Here is a 19,480-nt window from a genome sequence, read left to right on the forward strand (position 1 = left end):
AACAACTGGGAAAAGAAGGCTGAGACAAACAAAAATGATTTAAACCTGAACTGAGGTAGATTGTTGTAAGCATTACTCTAAAGACTTCACATGACATGCTGCAAGGGAGAACAAATCGCAATCTCGGCACCCAGGACAACAATATGACAGCAGGCTAGCGGCCTCTGGTGTAGTGCACTTGTTTTGTGCTGTAATTGTGTTTTTATTTATGCCGTTTTGCATTCTCTTAAATTAAATATACTCTCAAGTAAATATACTCTTTCTGCTTTAATTGTGCTTTCATCCACAGGAATCAAGCAGAACCATATGTAGATCGATCTCTGTTCTGGATCAACCAATACAAAAGAAAATATTTTAAAATGTATATTTTAAGGTCTCTTTAAAATAACACCATGCAATATATCACTGTAATGGACTACAATGGCAATTATTTTTTTTAAGGAAAAATTAATCCATCCATTAAATTATGGTCAAATTTCTTTAAGTGCACAAAATCAAAATGGGGCCACAGTTTGGTAAGTGTGCTGGACAATTAATAAATTTGCAAATATTTGGTGGTTTAAAAAAAATAAATAAATAAACAATAATTGTTGCCACTGTGGCTGAATTTTGGAAAAAAGGTTTTTTTGCCCAAACATATTATATATATATTATATAGATTTTAGCCTTTTTCAGTTTTCACAGTCCTAGACATTAACATTGTTCAGACAAACTCAGTGGAAAAAACTTAAGACTAAGTTTGCAGGTAAAGGAAGGTAAGATTTTGGGCACTGCTAGAGAAAGAGAGAAATCTGGAGTAAAGGAATATGCTTTGGTCACCATGACATAGAGAATGAGGAAGATTTTTAGTAAATTATTCTCCATCCTCAACTGCTACTTGTCTAGTCAACTACCCTTCTGACAAATCACCCATAAATGCCAGACTACCTTAGGAAAGTCATCGATCTCCTTAAGGCGCTTCTCGATCTGTAGTCGGCCGCCATAGCGCGTGACCCCATAGACCACCGTCATCACTGTTTGCTTCACCACCTTCCGGCTGATGAAACCCTCCAGCACCTGTGCAATCTTCATGCCCTTTGCAGCGTCTCGGGCTCGAAACTCTTCCACCTGGAACACAAAGCAGGGGTCTAGACTCAGTGCCCTGCTTCATGTGTTTCGTCTGATAGTCAATCAATTAGATGACAGAGAACACCATCGCCTGCCACCTTCACGCTCCAGAGCCAATGCTTTCTTAGCAAGAATCGATGATGAACATCAAACAGCTCAACATGATCATTTCAATCATCATGGAGTCAGTAATCAAAATATTTTTTAATCAAACCAAAAATAACCTGAAGAGAAAAAGTCATTAATACGGTCATTGCTATATTGTAATTTGTCGAGTTAAATCATGTGTTTCACAGTAACGACTAATGTAATTTAAACTTCGTTTCTGGCCCTAAAATGTGTTCTGCCACCAACTCAAACAAATCTGCTGCTATTCCTTTAAAAAACTGTATACTTTTAACAGTGGAGGACAGATGAGGTTAAAAGAAAGGTTTGCCCGTATTTTATTGCACTTACACCAGAGAGCTCTAAAATTACAAACTGCTACTTCAAACGAGTCAAGACACAATGAGATTGTGTTCCAAACCCTGACTCGAGACTTTCCCCTGTGACACCCAGCCATCATGCTTAAATCTGCTTTGTTGTTTGATGTTTCTCGCCAGAAATGGAGGAAGCTTTACTTAGTGCTCACACACAGTCCCAGCGGAGATAAATCAATAAGGCAAGCCGCTAAAACTTTGCAGTCTTGTTGGAACATAAGCCTTTTGTTTAGTTCCTCACTCCTTTGTTGCTTTCTAAAACTCAGGCCTCAGCATCTCTCATTAAAAGTCAGAGCTTAAAGATGCTGCAAGGCTATAAAACAGTATGCACACACAAGAGCTCTTAGAACCTAGCGTAGGCTGACGTGACGATCGGAAGACTGGATGGAAGAGCTGAGCCTTTGGTTTATTCTCACTGACCTGCTGAGCCACACTACTGTAGACATCCTGAGGTTCTTCACAGGGCACCAAGTTTACAGACATTGCACCAATCACATCACGACCCAGTGCAGCATAGTGCTGAAGGCCATTACAGGAACCGTCCTGAATGAAATACAGAAAGCAAATAAAAATGACAGTCATTTATGAAGAAACCTGTTATAACAGAAACATTTTTAATAATCCAAGTGATCATTCTATTGTAAAAACAACAAAGAATCAAAAGCAAATAAACTGAATGACACCCATCCATTAAAGTTGCCTGATGTTCAAAGAATTAGAATTTTGATGTCACTTTCTCTGCTAGAAGAATGTTGAAAACTACTTTGCGAGCCAATTGCGCTGTGCTGAATCCTACTCCATTGCATCCAAACACATACAAAGAGAATTCAGTGCTGCATCCCAATCCACACAATGCACACTAGCAGGAGGCCTAAATAGTATTCACATACAAACAGCTATACTACAGTAGTCTGCTTTGCACCCCTGATGGGGTTTGTGGTAGCCTAGGGGTTAAGGTGTCGGGCTACCAATCGGAAGGTTGTGAGTTCGAACCCAGGTCCACCAAGCTGCCACTGTCAATTGTATAAAAACGAGTCTCTCTGGATAAGCGGCATTTGCCAAATAATGGAAATAAAAAAGCAACAGATTGTTGTCTATAATGAGGTTGTCTTTTAATCTGCATTTTCCATGAATTAGCATTTTTCGCTAAACTAAACATTAAAATTGAACACAAAAGAACATTTAATTCCAACAGAACAGTTTCGAGCACTGTGCTGCGCCTCAGTTAGACACTATAATAAAAGCCAGGAGAACAACGGCAAGTTTTAATGAAGTGTCAAATCCAAATTAAAGTGAAACAAAGTGTGTTGGTGTGGCAGAAAAAAAGGTCAGCCCTCATCTTTAGAATAAAAAAAAACCCAACAAAGTCAATTTTCCAGTTTTCTGTTACACAATCACAGCCACCCACACAAACAAACATAAAGATGAAGAATATTCTGTACCTGATGTACAGGGAAATGGGAGATGAACTGCGTGGGGTCATGTGATCTGGAGGCATTTGCTATTTCCATGCAGCATGCCAGAGTCTGCCATGGCTCATCAGCATTCATCCACCACTTCCTGCCCTAAAAAACAACACAAGACAGTTCTGTCACATCCACACCAGACCTGCCAACCCTGAAGAGGAAAAATGCAAAGTACCAGCATTGGTTATAGGAGGTAAAAACACAGCACATTTTTACTATAGGTTGTTTCTGGCAACCACCAAAATCTTGGAATTGCAATTCTGTTTACAAGCAGTAAGACAGAAAACATTTGCCTTGTTATTCACTAGTGACATATTAAAACAGTTGCAAAAATAATCAGTTTGGAATAATCTACCATTGTAAAGGTTTATGTAGGCATGATCTGGACACATCTTTCTACCCTTTCCCTCGATAAAAAACAGCCATGGTCTACAAACATGCAAATTAGAAAGCAAGATGTGATCCTGAAATCACAAATAGCTAGCCGAACATTTAACTGCTAATATACGGTTACCATTAGAAACTGAGAATTTCTGTACTGAATCTATATTGGCATTGCGCTTAGAAATTTATATTAAAAGCATGTTCATACTCAACATCATTAACAATTAAAACAAGCTCATCGTTTGGTTTCAGAATTTGCGTCCTGATTTGCACCATCGTATATGTTTTGACTTTTATTTAATAGGAGCTAAACCTATTTGGCTCTGATCAGAGACCTTAAACTGAGTTGCAAAATTACAGCTGTGTAAAAATGCACGGTAATCAAAATTAGCCATTAAGAAGGAGCCATTTAGAAGCATGTTCAGGGTAGGGTGCCTTAAGTTTCATTTTTTGTATAAAACAGAAAATTGAAGTTACCACCCACCGTTAAAGGTTTGTCTGCCGAGTCCAGGATATCATCCATGATAGTGTTGGCGTATTCCAGTCTCCCAGCCAGCGAACTCCGCTTTTTCAGACCCGTCAGGTTTACCAGGTGGATCTTTAACCAGTCCAGGCCTTTAGGACCCAACGGCTTTCCTTCAGCAAACAGCAAGAGGGCTCTGGTTACATCACTTCCCAGATGGTTAAAGTAGGGTGGGCATGGGTAAGTACGCCCACGGAAATCCATGTTGTGAGGGAACCAGAAAATCTCATCTCGCATGTGGTTGGCAATGGACAGCTTGTAGAGTGCATCCATGCGCAGACTGTGCATTTCAGCCACCTTCTTCTTGGCCCGTGTGGCCTCGCGCTTAAGATGGGCCTTCTCGGCAGGAGTGTATTCCGGGTCGTGAGGATTGAAGCGAGGAATTTCTGGTGCTTCTGTAACAGGTGGGGGCACATCCAGTTTCTCACTGCCCTTATCATTAAAGATGGAGATGATTATGTCCAACAGAGGTTTGTGGATCCTCCAGGCACAGTTGCCCAGCTGGCTGAGGGAGTCCAACACAGCATACAGTTCCTCATCCTGGCATTTCTCCAGCAGCAGCTGGTGCTGGATGGCACCCTCAACTGAGCGCATAAGCTTGGTGGGAGTCAGCAGGTAAGCCCCACTCTTGGCTGATGTCCAGGGAACTGGTGGGCACAGCATGGGCATCACATACGAGTCAAAGGTCAGCTTGGTCTCCATGGCTTCTGACTGTATTTGGGTCAGGATTGGATGTGGCTTGATGAAACCAATCTAGAGAATCAATGAAGACAGCAAAGAAAATTAAACCAGATGCTCATTTCTAGTTCATTAACCGGACTTATACAAACATCTGACATACATGCTTTGACAAGCCAAAAGGAAACACTTGGCATACAGATGTTTGGAGCCAAAAATGAAATTAGATCCTGACACAAATGCCAAAGCAAGATTACCCCTGCTGCTGTATCTCCTGCTTTGTTGTATGGAACCATTAGAAATTATGGAACCTCCTACAAGTCACCTTCTTTCTACAATGAATAATCTTACCTGCGTAGTCCACAGGTCACACTTCCCAAGCAGAGCTGCCATGACAGCAAGATGCTGTGGTGTTTAAACTGTATTGTAAAATGATAGTGTTAAAAAGGCCAACCGGAGTGAACAAATCAGTATCAGCAAGAGTTGTCATTAAAACAAGCTCAAGGTGATGAGCTGCACCTTTACTTGCGAGCAATGTGTAAACCTTGGCAGGAAGTGTACATGCTTTGCTCGCAGAAATGAAGTATTCTAACATGTGGCAGGTTTTTCTGCACTTCTAATGAACATGCTGATACTGCTCTGAGCACTCAGGTCATCCAACCATATGCTCTCTATTAAATTGACTGTTTCACAGCCATAAAATGTCTAATAGTGGCAGTGTTGCAGTCTTGAAATTTTCACATAGCACAGTCTGAATTCTGCTTTGTTTTGATCATAAATTGTAAAATACTTCCAGATTGCTGTCAGTTTATATCTTATATGTTCATTTGTACAACAATGTACATTACAAATAGTATCATATGGTACTGAATGTTGATAGTGGAGCATGTGTGTATGAGTATAACATTAGATTGATCCCACTATTTAATACAAAACAGAGTCTGATACATTTGTGATACATATGTGTGATACATTTACTGTTTTTTTTAAATACTCAAGCGATGTTTTAAGCTACGTTCAACATGAGCACATCTGAAGTATCTTCTGTTATCATCATTGGGAGCAGGTTCTGGTTTTTGGATATAAAACAAGACAAATGAGGGTACTTCAACATGAAATAAGAAGGCTGTAAAAAAAAAAAAAAAAAAAAAAAAAGCACTCGACAAAGCAACATGACATGTACTTCAACTAAAAATAGCCAAACAGCTCCAAATAGAAGTATAGCCAAACAGCTCCAGTCATTTCTCCTCATTCAAAAAAACTGCTATGAAAAGTAGAGGGGTCCTGATTTCTGAACCTGTGACCAACACATTGTATCAGTGCGAGCTAGCCTGAGTCAAGAGCTCGCTCCTGCTGTTCAGGCCAGCGCACGGAGATATCCGACCTCTAATCCGTCATCCTCCTTCTAAACCCCTCCCCACACCACACACACACACACACACACACGTAGTCTGTAAATCACACGGCCAATTAAGAGCTCAGTAAAAAAGGAATTAGTTTCAGAGAGATCAGTCTCCTTCACCTGCCCTGTGTCCATTCTAGAAAGAAAAATGTTTCCATAAATTATACCGGCATATTCGGCTAGGAGCTGGAGAATTTGTATGAAACTGTAGTATAAAATCGCAAGCAATCCTACAAAACTACATATCTACCCATCTATCTACTCAGCTATCTACCATCCATCTACCCATCTAGATAACCAAAAAAACACTTCCAATGTACATATTTGAAGGACATTGCAGATTAAAATCCTAAATCTTTTGTTTGGTAACTAATTTTAAGGTAGCAGTTTGACCAAACTGGAATAAAGTCCCTTCCAGAACATTTCAAATCATTTGACGGGAATTGTTGCTGAAGAAAAAAAAAGGAATATTCTGTTCTTTATGAGGCTTGTTTTCTTTGTTCCATGGCAGAGCTTCACAAACACCCATGAGGTAATTTAAGGAAGCCACCATGTTGTTGAGAGGTGGTAAAAAACCAGAGAACCTAGAGGAACCTTCAACAGATTTGAGCGGAACAGGAAACTCCGCACAGACAGTAACCTAATCGCATCATCAATACTGTCTGCAGTGTTTTCTGCTCCTTTATTTATTCACTTACTCTGCTTTCTTTTTACTATTTGTTATTGCCATTTTTACCACATCTGCACTGTTACTTTTGCTTCGTTTAGCATTTGTGAAATGGGTGTCTCACCTGCCGATTGCTGCGGAATGTGTACATGTGATAGAGCACAGGGATGAGCTTGTTCTCCAGCGACGAGTTCAGGATGTTGTTCGGGATTTTGAGCTCACGGACCAGCAGATCCACCAAAAAGCTGCCCAGCTGAATGACCAGCATGTGCGGCCACGGTGTGTCATCGCTCAGGAGTGAAGGGCCAGCTGCTTGCTCTTCCTCCAAAGTGCTCCATTGCTCCCGTAGCAGCACACTTCTAGGCTGGGATTACACAAAACACAGTCTTGTATTTAGAAACCGAAAAGTTTATTGGCACTTGTTAAAAGTTCCAAGGTTAAGGGCATTTTTTTTTTCAAAATGCCAATTTAAATGCATTTCAATCTATTACCGCCAATCAATTTAATTCATTTTGTAAATCCCCTACAATTCACAACTCCTCCCCAACCTCTGCGCCCACTCCTAACTTCATTACATGTCAAACCTACAGACAAACATGGTATTGCTGATCATCACTAAACTGAACAGCTATCTATTCTGGCTGACCAGTGCTTCTCTAGATTTTGTATTTATTTGTATTTTTTTGCCACACAGTCACGATCTCTTACAGATTATAACTACAACATGCTAAATCCTGACAACGTAAGACAGAAAGAACAGTTAGGAGATTTGATTATTTGGCTGGCTTTAGGTTTTTGTTGTATACTGTAATTGTGTAAAAATACATACAATTTTCAAAAAGGAAAAACACCATGCAAAGTTAAAATGACATCACTACTACACTATTCCAGGGTCAAAGTTTTAATCCAAAATGTAAACAACTCAGAAAAATCAGTGTTCTGATGGTGCCCTTTCAGCAAAAGGCAGATTCAATACATACCGCTGTGTCTTTTCCGAGCAGTTTCGCGTACGAGTTGTAGATGTTTCCCAGTTTTTTTACTATCTGGCTGTGACTCTTCTGTTGGATGCAGTACATATTGTGAACTCTGTTGCCCAGTTCCTTAGCCAGGAATAGCAAAGACTCTCCGCTGGGTGGCAGGTTGGCCAATCCCTAAGCATCATGAGTGCAACGCAGAAGGGTAATAGGTAAATGAACATAGGGCATTTTTAGCAAGGTTAAGGAAAGTTTTAAAGAAGAAAAGGCACCACAGTTTTTTTTTTGTTTTTTTTTTTAAACAATTTTTAGGCATGATGAACAGGAGAATCAAGGCTGGGTCATACCTCCAAGACCCATCTTAGTCTCATGTTAGCTGCATCATGACAGACTACGAAATGTCTACATGGAGCTTTTCTTATTGGGCCTTACTATTGGTCTAGTCTCACATGAACAGGAATACTGGAGAGTCTGGAGATGACAAGCAAGAAACTTTGGCTTAAGGGTAGGTAGAAATGCAGTGGTGAACACACACGTGAAGACACCAGTTAAGACACCTTGTGAAGACACCAGTTAAGAATAAAGGAGTACACACACCTATAACAAAATCATCTGACACCATCTAACAAACATCTCCGATCTGTTTAACCTTTTTGTGTGCCCTTATCAAACATGCTTCTTCCATTTCTACTAAATGTTACCTTAATACCTTTAATAAACCTTAAATATTAAAGGAAGCTTCGGTGGTAGCTAAGTGAGTTTTTTTTAGAAATAATTCTCTTTTCTATTAGTTTCATTGCAGATAGTTTAGTCAATGCGACAGACAAACTAAGAGACAGGTGTATACCTGCAGCATGATGTTGACATAATCCTCGTCTCGAAGGATGCGCAGGAAGGGGTGGATGCTGATCTTCCAGTTCCTCTGGTTGCTGCTGCCTAAAACCATCCGGCTATCTCTTAGAGCTTGTAGCAGAGCTTTGTGCCAGTGGGAGCGCTGCTCAGCTAACAGCTTCCTCTAAGACACATCAGAGTGCAGAGTGAAGGAACGATGTGAACCGACATTTCAGAGACTGCTATTATATGTATGTATGTATGTATGTATGTATGTATGTATCTATCTATCTCTATATCTATATCTATATATATATATATATATATATATATATATATATATATATAGTGTTAAGTAGTTGTGTTAACTACAGCACATTTCCATCACACTCTGTATGAAAGTGGGTTAGATATTCAGCAGGGTTACTCTTTCCCTCGACCTAGTAGAGTGATCAGATGACACAGCGCTGTAAGGCTGGCCTTCACACCCAAACATGGGGGCAGATTATACGACATTAGTATTCTATTCAGCAATGTAGTAAATGCTGCTGGACCACCAGGGAACCCCTGACCTCTCCGATATGAGACCACAAGCACGAGAAGCTGAGCAAGTAAATGCCACTACAGAAAATATCACTGAATCTCAGACAATACTTTCTTTACTTTACTCAGACCTACTCAGATATGAGGTGACACTTTTTTGCTTTCAATTGTTCTTTTTAAAAACAAATATTAATAAGCAAGGAATGGGTCTTCTAAAAGTACGTATTTACAAAAATAAAGAATTACTAGGCATTAACTAATGTAACAAATGCATTGAAAAATTTCATAAATGACTTAAAATATAACATTTTATTTGTATGCATCCGTTAACTCTGGAGCTCATATGTGCAATCATTCTGATTACACAGGATGGCAGTATTAAAAAAAGAAAAAACCTTCAGAAAAAAAATATCATGTGTTAGATGGCGTAGTCAGTATAATGAAGAACTAGAACACTGTCTATGTCTTTGGATTATAGTAAACTGTATTAGTAGAATTAAGTCATTATGTCATGAAGCCAAACTGCTCCGAAATGTGCACCCATCCACTTATATTAAAATCTTAAGCAGTTAAAGTGTGTTAAGGGTGAAGGCTGATGTGCAGAAGCAGGGTTGGACTCCCCTGAGCCTAGTTAGTGTGCATGTGGATGAACAAGAGGCAGCAACGCACCATCCTGGCCATGTGTTCAGTGACGGGTTTAATGGCCTCCACAGAGTCGATGGTGATGGTGTTGGCCTGCTCTATTGCCAGCTGATGCCTGAAGCGCTCTTGCAGCTCAGCCACGCTGAAGTCTAGCTTAGGATAGCTGGCGTTTTCCCGCTGAAACAAGGTAAATAGAGCAACATAGCATTTTGCATTGATTTTCAGAATAAACATGAGTTCAATGTCATACTTACGCAACACACAGAAGTGGACTCAGTGGTTCAATCATACATAATCTACATTTACATGCAGCCTAATAATACACTAAAAAAAGAGCACAGATGGCTCAGGAATAAAATCCTTCATGTACACATTTCAATGAAAACGAATAAGCAGATTTTGACCAGTCAACCTAAGTGTTCTGGTATCAACACTACTTACACTACTTACGTATGGTATCAACACTACTTACTCTAACATGAGCTGCTGGAACAGTAAACATGCCTCAGGTGAAGCTCTGATTAATGCATGGCCAGTTGATTAATTCAGCATATAGGTTGCTCATTTTCATATTAGTATCTGTCTCAACAAGTACCAAAAACACGTGTACATCTTCTCATTATTGGTTTAAATAAAATCAAAAATCACTAGTGTACTCTAACTTGTCCAGCATCCAATACTTCAAAAAAAGTGCTAAGAGCAGCAGTGATAAATTGAGCTTAATCAAGTACAACTGCCTTATGCTCCAGTTTCTGACTTTTTTAGCATGTAGTGGTGCAGACGGGGCTCTCAGACACGCTTGTTACTAGTGACAGATTTGTTCCTGCTGTCTGCTACAGCAACAGGAATGCAGCGTGTGGCACGACGGACGATAAATGGGCTGAGGTGGACCACGGCAATGAATCATTGAGAAAAAGCAGGCCACTGAGTCCTGATAGCAACATCTCCTCTGGTTAAAAATAGCCTGTATTGCAAGCACTCATTCATAAAAGCCAAGGCCTGTTTAAGCTTTTTTATAAACCAGGTCTGCCCTGCCAAGCACAAGACTGCTGGTATGAAACAAACAGCAGCCGTATGACGCATCAGCCATTCATTGCAATCTGTCAGAGACTGTGTGGATAATTTGCATGATCACGTCTGCGTGCTGAGAAATTATTACAGGTATGTAGTAAAGAGCATAATTAGCATTTTAGGGGAGTCCTGGGAGTCCACAAGGTAGTGTTGCTACATCACACCTTCAGGGTCCCTGGCTCGATCATGAGCTGTGGATATTCTACATATCATGTGGTTGTTATTTTACTTACGTGTGTGTGTGTGTGTTTGTGTGTGTGTGTGTGTGTTTGTGTGTGTGTGCACAGACTGACATCCCATCCAGGCTGTATTCCAGCCATGTGCCATGTGATCACGGGAAAAGGCTCCGGATCCACCATGAACATAATAAAGCACTTACTGAAGATGAATGAATGATGAATGATGAATAAAACTGGATACCTGTGTATAAAAGTTCTCCACCAGTGGTGACGAGCAGTGCGGCCGTTCAGAAGTGGCGTGTGGCTCGTAATCGGGTTGTACGGTACGGATGGCCTTCAGTACCACGTCTCTCTCATCCTGTTTGAAAGCACACTGCCTGAACATGTTGTCCAAATGCAGGCCACTTTCAGCCATCTGCTGCAGACACCTACACATATACATAAAGGAAGTGGGAAAGGTAAACACCTTCTATATACACTGGTCAGTTTCAAGCTCATTATTGCTTTGTGGCCTGGATCCTTTGGCTAATACGTAAGCTACGTAATTGTAACTGTCTGGTTAACGTACTGTAACTGTGTGATGCTGATCATATTAAATATGTTGGCTGGATGTTTTGTACCATCTTAATTGTACATCTTCCTATGTAACTTAGCAGTTCTTGGCTAGATTGCTTGCTGATGCTACAAAGAGATAGAAGTCTGGACTGCACGACTAAACATGAGTTGGGGATCAGCTAGTAAGATCACAGTAACCATGCAATATTTACAATTATGAAGATATTAGGGAATTATTTGACAAGAGAGAGAAAGGCTTACCTCTGCCAGGAGGTTAAGACATAAACCATAGACAAAGATTTCAAGCCAAACATATTCATATAAGTGAAGGCAACACTTTAGGGGAAGCGTTAGCTCAGTGGTTAAGGTGATGGGCTACTAATCTGAAAGTTCAAATCCCAAGCCACCAAGCTGCCACTGCTGGGCCCTTAAGCATGACCCTTAGTCATTTAAAGGAGATAAATTCACTAGGAAAGACACTAGAAAGTCGCTATGGATAAAGACACCTGACAAATGTAAAAAAATTCAATCGCAACATCGAGTGGACTGAGATGTCTCAGAGGAATAAAGGAAATATGGAGAACACCAACATCCATTTACAAATACCTCCAACCTTTATAGGCATTACTGGAAGAGAATTCTACCAGGAAATATCTATATTTGCTTGTTTTTTAAAAAGGGTGCTAACACAGGAGAGCGGTTTAATCTGTGCGGTCCGTTTTTTAGTCTCTAGAGCTGTAAATGGAATAAAGGAGTGACGCTGCACTGAAACGCAAAGCTGGTAGTACTGTTGGTGCTACAGTAGGTCATGTTATGATTACAAATAGCAGTAACACACTTCCATTAAAGTGACCCTCAGTAACAGCAGCAGCAGAATGTTTTCAACAAAAGTGAAAAAATGCTGTACATCCCTGACCTCCAGTTTATGCAAATGTATTCGAGTACGACAAGGATGAAAAGCACGCCGTATACAATTTGAATCTTCCCCTTATTTTTTGTGACCATCCAGGAACTCTTGCTCGGATACTTTTGCAAAACCTTGCCGCCTTGAATTCCAAATCGTGCCTTAATGCATCAATTGTGAAGGCGAGAGCGACTCACGACATCAGAATATCAAATACCTGCGCTGACACTGAGAGTCTTGGGACAGAGCTAAGTGTTCTCATCTAACAGGATGCCGCCATATGGCCAAGAAAATGCACGGGAATCGTTGTTCAAATGAGACCAACCCGAGGGTTCGACGTCTGCCGAGCGCGGATTTGCTTGATGTGGCCGTGGGCGGAATTATTAATAATATAACTTAGCAGGAGGAATCTAGACTGCCTTACTGACTGTCTAGTCATTTGCAATTCGCTCACAGGTGAATACAGAGAGCAGAGTGGAGCTTCAGCTGGCTCTCATATAGGAAGAAGACATGGAATCTAACCACTGAAAATTCAGACAATCATTTAACTGATATTCTCTTGTAATAGATGTCTATGAAGGTGTGTGCTCATACAGATCATGTGGAATCGACTAGTAGTAATAACCGAACGCATATAACTGCCCATGTGGCATTTTTCTGTCCACTATGTTGGTGTTATCTGTACTAGAATAATTCAGTGTGCTTGTAAAAGCCCACAATGTACTACAACAGCTTCGTGATCAAAAACTATCCTCAATCACACAGAACACCCATAATGCACTGACAATTAGAGAGAAATCCAGTTTTTACAACCGAGTTTAAAATCCCACCACCTAAATGTAACTTATCTAACATTGCTCAGTGTTACCACCATTGTCTTTAAAATTTCACACGAGTCACACCCATGGCATCATGAAATACCATGGAAAAGACACCGGACACTTATTTTAGTTATATTTGTTTTTGAGGACATCTTCATGGCAGAGAAAACTGGAAAACAAGAAAGCCACGTGAAGCTGAACCAAGCCTTTAATCTATTTACAATGCCATCTTAACCTAGACAAAGGGAGATGCTGGGCCATGCAGAAGCACGTTTCTAAATTTTAAAGAGACTCGTTTCAGGTGGAACAGAACAGAGCACGCACTCCCTCTTGTGGGCTTTAAGTGAAGGGCTGGAGCAGATGCATGGGAGGGGCTGGGCATGAAAAGCTGCCTGTGACTCAGTAACAATCACATCACTGGCTCCTTGGCCTTTCATACACGAGCTCATTATGACGCACACAGTTATCAACTTTCCCCATGGCCTAATCGATGTGACTCCTTTGGCATTTCTTTGTCCACTTTGCTACGTAGAAGTTTTAAACAAACAGAGATGCCTAAAGCCAGGAACAGTTACTACGGGCGTCAGGCCGTGCCATTTTAGAACATTGTGTGCGTCATTTACATTTGCTGAACGCCTGAGACACACACACACACACACACACACACACACGGCAGACAGCTGTCAATTCTAGAATGTCAGTTGAAGAAAGCTGTTAAAAATTTGAGTGGAAAAGGTGACAGGAACTGAGAGACTGAGAGGAATACTGAAGTTAAAGGAGCTGAGCTGCAAGAGCACAATGTCATTACTATTGCCTTACAGAGATCGATCTGCCACCACCTGCCCCATACACACACATCTACACACCCCTTCCTGTCAGACTGGATGCTAACAGTCACCTTCACATCTGCTGGGCCAAATGAGGAACGAGTGCTGCTCTATCCATCAAATACAAGTGGGGATTTTTGTTACAGTGGTGCGAATCACAACACACTTAAATTCATCATATATATTATTGGGTTCATATAGTTATTAGTCTGTTTGTCTGGTCAGGTGAATTGAATGAGTTTAATGCAAACCTCAATAACTCTAATAACTAACAGGATCACTTGAACCTAACAGATGTTCCAGTATTTACCAGTATTAAAAAAAAAAAAAAGAGCCTAGTCTGTGTATAGCTGGATTGGATGTTCATTAATCTTTACCAAGACAAACAGTGTATAGTAATAGAGTGTATAATGAATAGTGTATAAACATGGCACAAGCTAGGGACAACATGTTGTTGTGTGTCTAGTGGCGTGACAAAGTTCTGAAAAGTTGAACTTTATGCAGATGTGTGTGAGTGACTTGGTGTAACGACAACCAATGGGAGTGAAGACAGTACAGTTCGTGGTCACAGAACACACACACTGCTTCTCCTCTATCTCCTTTATGATTTGATGCATCCTGTAGCTCCAGCGGTAGCTAGTGCCTCATTCTATCCAACAGAAATTCAACCCCCCAGACCAGAATGAAAGACAAACACACCCTGAGCGCGCACACACACACACACACACACACACACACACACACACACACACTCTACTGATCCATAACAATTGGCATTTCTATTTTTAGGCATTGTCAGGGTCTGCTCAAAACGATCTGTCAAACACCTTCTCTCACTGCTCCAGCTTCCAAGAATGTTTAAAAAATATGCTTACAAACACATTGGAAGCGTCTCAAGAGACACTGGGCAACGTAAAGAGGAAGGATAGATTGATTTTTGTCTACATTGCATGGTTTTCTAAACTTGCTACGAACATTTGGGAATATGAAATGGGACACACTGACCCCTGGCGGCCATAAGCATCATCACAGAGCACTTACACTCACATGAACATGAAGGTTTTCTAACAGACCTCTGAAACTTGCATTCATTAAGAAACAAGCCTATTGAATCAATCCATCAATTTCTTGGGGAAAAAAGCATTGTTTTTTTTTGTACTATTCTTGTAAACTCTTAAGACTTATGTTTGAAAGTCTCAGGAGTTCAGCCATTTAAAAAAAATAGCCTATCTGACCAAAACAACCACAATAAAGTCACAGAAATCACACGTTTTCTATCGCTGTGAACATTACCTGAAGCTACTGACATGTATCTGCATACGTTTCCACACTGTAATACTGCTACTTGTTGAGCTGATGGGAAAACTGCATAAACAAGCAGATGTTCCTATTAAAGTGGACAGTGAGTGCATATGTGTGAGAGGGAATTTAAAACAGTATTTTTCCTACTAACATTACCAGAGTATTTGTTGATCTGTATCCAAAGCAGATCACACTGACGCAATAATTAAAAAGCTTTGCTTGTTGTTTTTGTCTCACTAACTTCAAGAGAAGGAAAAAGAGTGTATTGCTGCTATAGTTGTTGCCTCATCAGCCTCTGTGATAACAAATGAAATGAATCATAACTATAAAGAGATAAAAACTATGATGTTTCAATCATTAATAAACACACAATTACTAGGGATGGCTAATGACTTCCCTAAACAGTATGTCCTTCCTGTTATACCAAAGTAAACTTTAAAGTAGTAACAGTTCACTACATGTCAGGCTGCGTTACACTTTCCTGTTATTAGTTATTTTCCTATAACCTCATGCTCTGTCACGTTTTATTCAAATGAGCTTTTCCATTCAAATATTTGATTTTTCATTATATTATTGATTATATTTTAAATATATATATATATATATATATATATATATATATATATATATATATATATATATATATATATATATATATATATATATGTTGTCCAAAGACAGGTGGTAGGTTGACATGGTAGGTTGATTGGCATCTCTGGAAAATTGTCCGTAGTGTGTGATTGCGTGAGTGAATGAGAGTGTGTGTGTGCCCTGCGATGGGTTGGCACTCCGTCCAGGGTGTATCCTGCCTTGATGCCTGATGACGCCTGAGATAGGCACAGGCTCCCCGTGACCCGAGGTAGTTCGGATAAGCGGTAGAAGATGAGTGAGTGAGTGATTGAACATGAATATAACTAATGAATCAGATCAACACATGAACTGCCCTTAAACTAAATTCCTGACAAAGTCATTAACATCACTCCTGTTCACCAATGACGTCTGACTTGGGCCTGAGAATATTTACCTGTTAATGGTGCGTGTAGAGGTCTCAGCATTGCGGCCCATGCACTCCAGAGCTGCACAGTATGACGCTATGTTGGGCTTCAGGCCTGCTTCTTCCACCATAGCGAACAAGCGACCAATGTGATTCACGGATCCCTACAACGATCCAGCCAAGAGAATATTTAATCGCAATATCTGACTGCACTAAACAACTTCTGCACTGTCAGTATAACCAAATAAACATTTTTGGTGATTCTTGACATTCATTCCAATAGTACAGAGCATCCTTGCATTAATACACCATAGTAATTGTTATAATATAAACTCTGATTGCAATATAGTATATACACAATATAATGCAGATCTTTATAAACACAAATAAAGTATTCGTTCAGGGTTTGCTCTCACCTTCTTGGCCCACATCCTCATCATGATGTTGTAGGCGCTGATGGAGAGTGATTTGCGTTTGCTTAGGTGTCTGTGGTGAAAAAACAGGCAACGCTGTGCTCGCTCCAAGTCCCCAGTAAAAACGCATGCCTCCAAGTAGCAGCGCAGGTTCAACTGGGCGTCACCATAATGGTTCCCATCTTTATCTTCCAGAAGTTTCTCAGCATTCGGAGTCCATTCACCGATCATCTCTTCAAGCTCTTCGACTTCAGCCAGCTCTGCAGCTCTGGAAAGTTCTTCAGGATCTTCCTTCATCGAGGCCACGCTTGTACTATGTTTAGACACTTTTAAGTGTTGGACTCGTTGTGGACTAGGCTTTGGACTCGTTGTGGACCCGGGTTTGGGTTGGTTGCTCCTTTGGGCAGTAGATATTGTTTTCAGGGATGTTCCAGGTCCCATCAGATTTCCTTTACTGCTTTTTGCTGCTCCGGCTGTTGCTGCCTTGTTTTGAAATTTCTGCTGCAGAGACGACTGTTTTTTAGACTTGTTTGACTTCTCAAGCTTCAGTTTCTCAATCCAGCGGCTCACGTGTGTTTTGGACGGCTGGTTATCTTTAGTGGTACCTTTTTTAGTGGACTGAAGAGTTTTAGGAGTTTCTGCCTCTGTCTTTTGACTCCTCACTGGAGTGGCACTTTTTTCACCATGAGGCACAATTTCAACCTTCAAATGTTTTACGTGTAAAACGTCTGACTGCAACTGTTGCATCCGAGCCTCGAGAACTGCAATTGAAAACAATCAACAACACAGTTAATCCAAAAAAGACTAATAACCCCAAAAGCGAGAATCACATAATTTGTAATATATTAATTCAGTAGGTAAATAAAAATTGTTATAAACAGTGACAGTTTTATACAGAGCATGTAACAAATCTGATAAGTGAAATAAAATCCATTCATTGCTTCTATAATGTTGCATTAAAATTGACAACAAAATATCATTACGGAGAACCTGAAGAAACTCTCCGAAGCACACAGAAAACATGCTCTCCACAAACAAAGGACGGAGATGGAAATCAAACACCTAACCCTGGAGGTGTGGGGCCAGTGTGATTAAAACTAAGGTACTGTGTCCATGTCCTTCAAACTGCCTCCATTTGGTTTATTGGGGCAGTGTACCAGGCTCTCCAGAAAACTCTAGGAAAAAATTCTCTTGCTAAATCCTGTACATAGCCCAGTCTTCACAAACCTGTTTCAATAAATGTCATTTCTCACCGTAATCTCATCTTCACATAAATTATTTTGCAAAACAGTTACATCAGTCAGGACTGAAATAAAAGTATGTTTAAAGTGTAAACTATGCTAGCCTGGAAACCCCAGGTCAAACAGAGCAAACTAAAATGAGCAAATTAGGTCAGTCTGAACGATTACAATTACAGTAGTAAAGACAGATGATAGATCCACCATCACAGCTACACTTTGTGAATCTTAAGATCACCAGGCTAAGAGAGGAAAGAATAATACCGTCCAACAAATGAGACTGTTCCCACACTCTTCTTCTCCCTTCTTCCTTCTTGGGAATAGCGGAGTAATCCCTTTGGTGTAGTGTTGTCCATGGGTTGTCTGAGAAAACAGGAAAAAAAAAGTGAAACTAAATGAATCTGGGGTGTGGTGGGGGGGTCATCCATAATGTGTTTCACTGGTATCAGAAAACCTCTAATATAAATACATTAGCAGCTGTACCAATAAACACTGCTCCATTAGACCGAGTGTAAACAAATATAATTACCATTGATATTTAGCAGTAGTTTATTTATTTATTTATTTTATTTTTTTCATTTTATACAACTAAACAATTTGGGGTTAAGAGCCTTTGCCTTTACTCAGGGGCCCTCAGTGCCAGCATGGTGGACGTGGGATTCGAACCCTCGACCTTCTGATCAGTAGCCCAACACCTTAACCACTAGGCTACCTGTTTACATGTAAATATTTTGTGCATTGCTTGTATAAGGTGACTACAGGTCAGGGTAAAGGCAATAAGCTTAAGCTAAGAGAACAATATACAGTAACCAACACGTGCTAAGCTGCTAGCGTTAGCTTCTATGTGTACAGGCAGAGGTGGGAGTAAGTCCAACATGTGCAAGTCACAAGTAAGTCTCAAGTCATGAATGTCAAGTCAAAGTCAAGTCGAGTCTTTTTTTTTTATATATATTTGTCAAGCAAGTCTCAAATTTGCGATTTAAGTCTGACTCGAGTCAAGTCATATGACTCGAGTCCCCCATCTCTGTGTACAGGTTAATGTTAATAGTGTTATTTACCTCTGGTTCCTCTCTCGCTGTTACTCCGTAGTCTGAGTCGACAACGGTTGACATTTACTGTAGAGCAGACACTTCTCTCGAACATTAATCTACCGCTTAAGTGTTTGGGAAAAGCGCAGAGTCTTAAAAGTGACATTTCGGCATGTTAAAGAGTTCACAACAGCCGCGTTACTCTCTCACCTGGCGGCCATTTTCATTCAGACGCGATCAGAAGACTATCGATAGCCGGTATTCAGGATAGAAAAACGATCACAGAAAATTGTTTGTTCAAAACAATTCAAGTCCCAGATATTTCTACACCTAACACTAGAGTCTAGGGTGCTCTATCTTTAGTGTCGTTTTATTAATTAAAAAAAATAGATACTTTTTCCATATACTTTTTAAATGTTTGTTTAAGCTCTTAGACATAAAACGTGCAATTC

General features: G+C 40.2%; 1 protein-coding gene across 1 annotated transcript in view; it reads right to left on the reverse strand.

The window, feature by feature from the left end:
- Nucleotides 1–19,255, reverse strand: part of polrmt (polymerase (RNA) mitochondrial (DNA directed)) — a 40,478-nt gene extending 21,223 nt beyond the window's left edge. Inside the window, exons 1-13 of the mRNA XM_060880408.1 lie at nt 19,059–19,255; nt 18,265–18,363; nt 16,766–17,523; nt 16,380–16,513; nt 11,188–11,374; nt 9,724–9,873; nt 8,528–8,695; nt 7,687–7,857; nt 6,831–7,070; nt 3,921–4,712; nt 3,029–3,151; nt 2,007–2,129; nt 928–1,107 (exon numbers count right to left, since the gene is read on the reverse strand). Of these exons, the coding sequence (XP_060736391.1) occupies nt 928–1,107; nt 2,007–2,129; nt 3,029–3,151; nt 3,921–4,712; nt 6,831–7,070; nt 7,687–7,857; nt 8,528–8,695; nt 9,724–9,873; nt 11,188–11,374; nt 16,380–16,513; nt 16,766–17,523; nt 18,265–18,363; nt 19,059–19,194 (3,261 nt within the window). The 5' untranslated portion in view covers nt 19,195–19,255. The remainder of the gene's footprint in view (nt 1–927; nt 1,108–2,006; nt 2,130–3,028; nt 3,152–3,920; nt 4,713–6,830; nt 7,071–7,686; nt 7,858–8,527; nt 8,696–9,723; nt 9,874–11,187; nt 11,375–16,379; nt 16,514–16,765; nt 17,524–18,264; nt 18,364–19,058) is intronic.
- Between the last annotated feature and the right edge of the window lie 225 nt (nt 19,256–19,480).

The sequence above is a fragment of the Tachysurus vachellii genome, chromosome 1 (genome assembly GCF_030014155.1).
Source record: "Tachysurus vachellii isolate PV-2020 chromosome 1, HZAU_Pvac_v1, whole genome shotgun sequence".
NCBI classification, from domain to species: domain Eukaryota; kingdom Metazoa; phylum Chordata; class Actinopteri; order Siluriformes; family Bagridae; genus Tachysurus; species Tachysurus vachellii.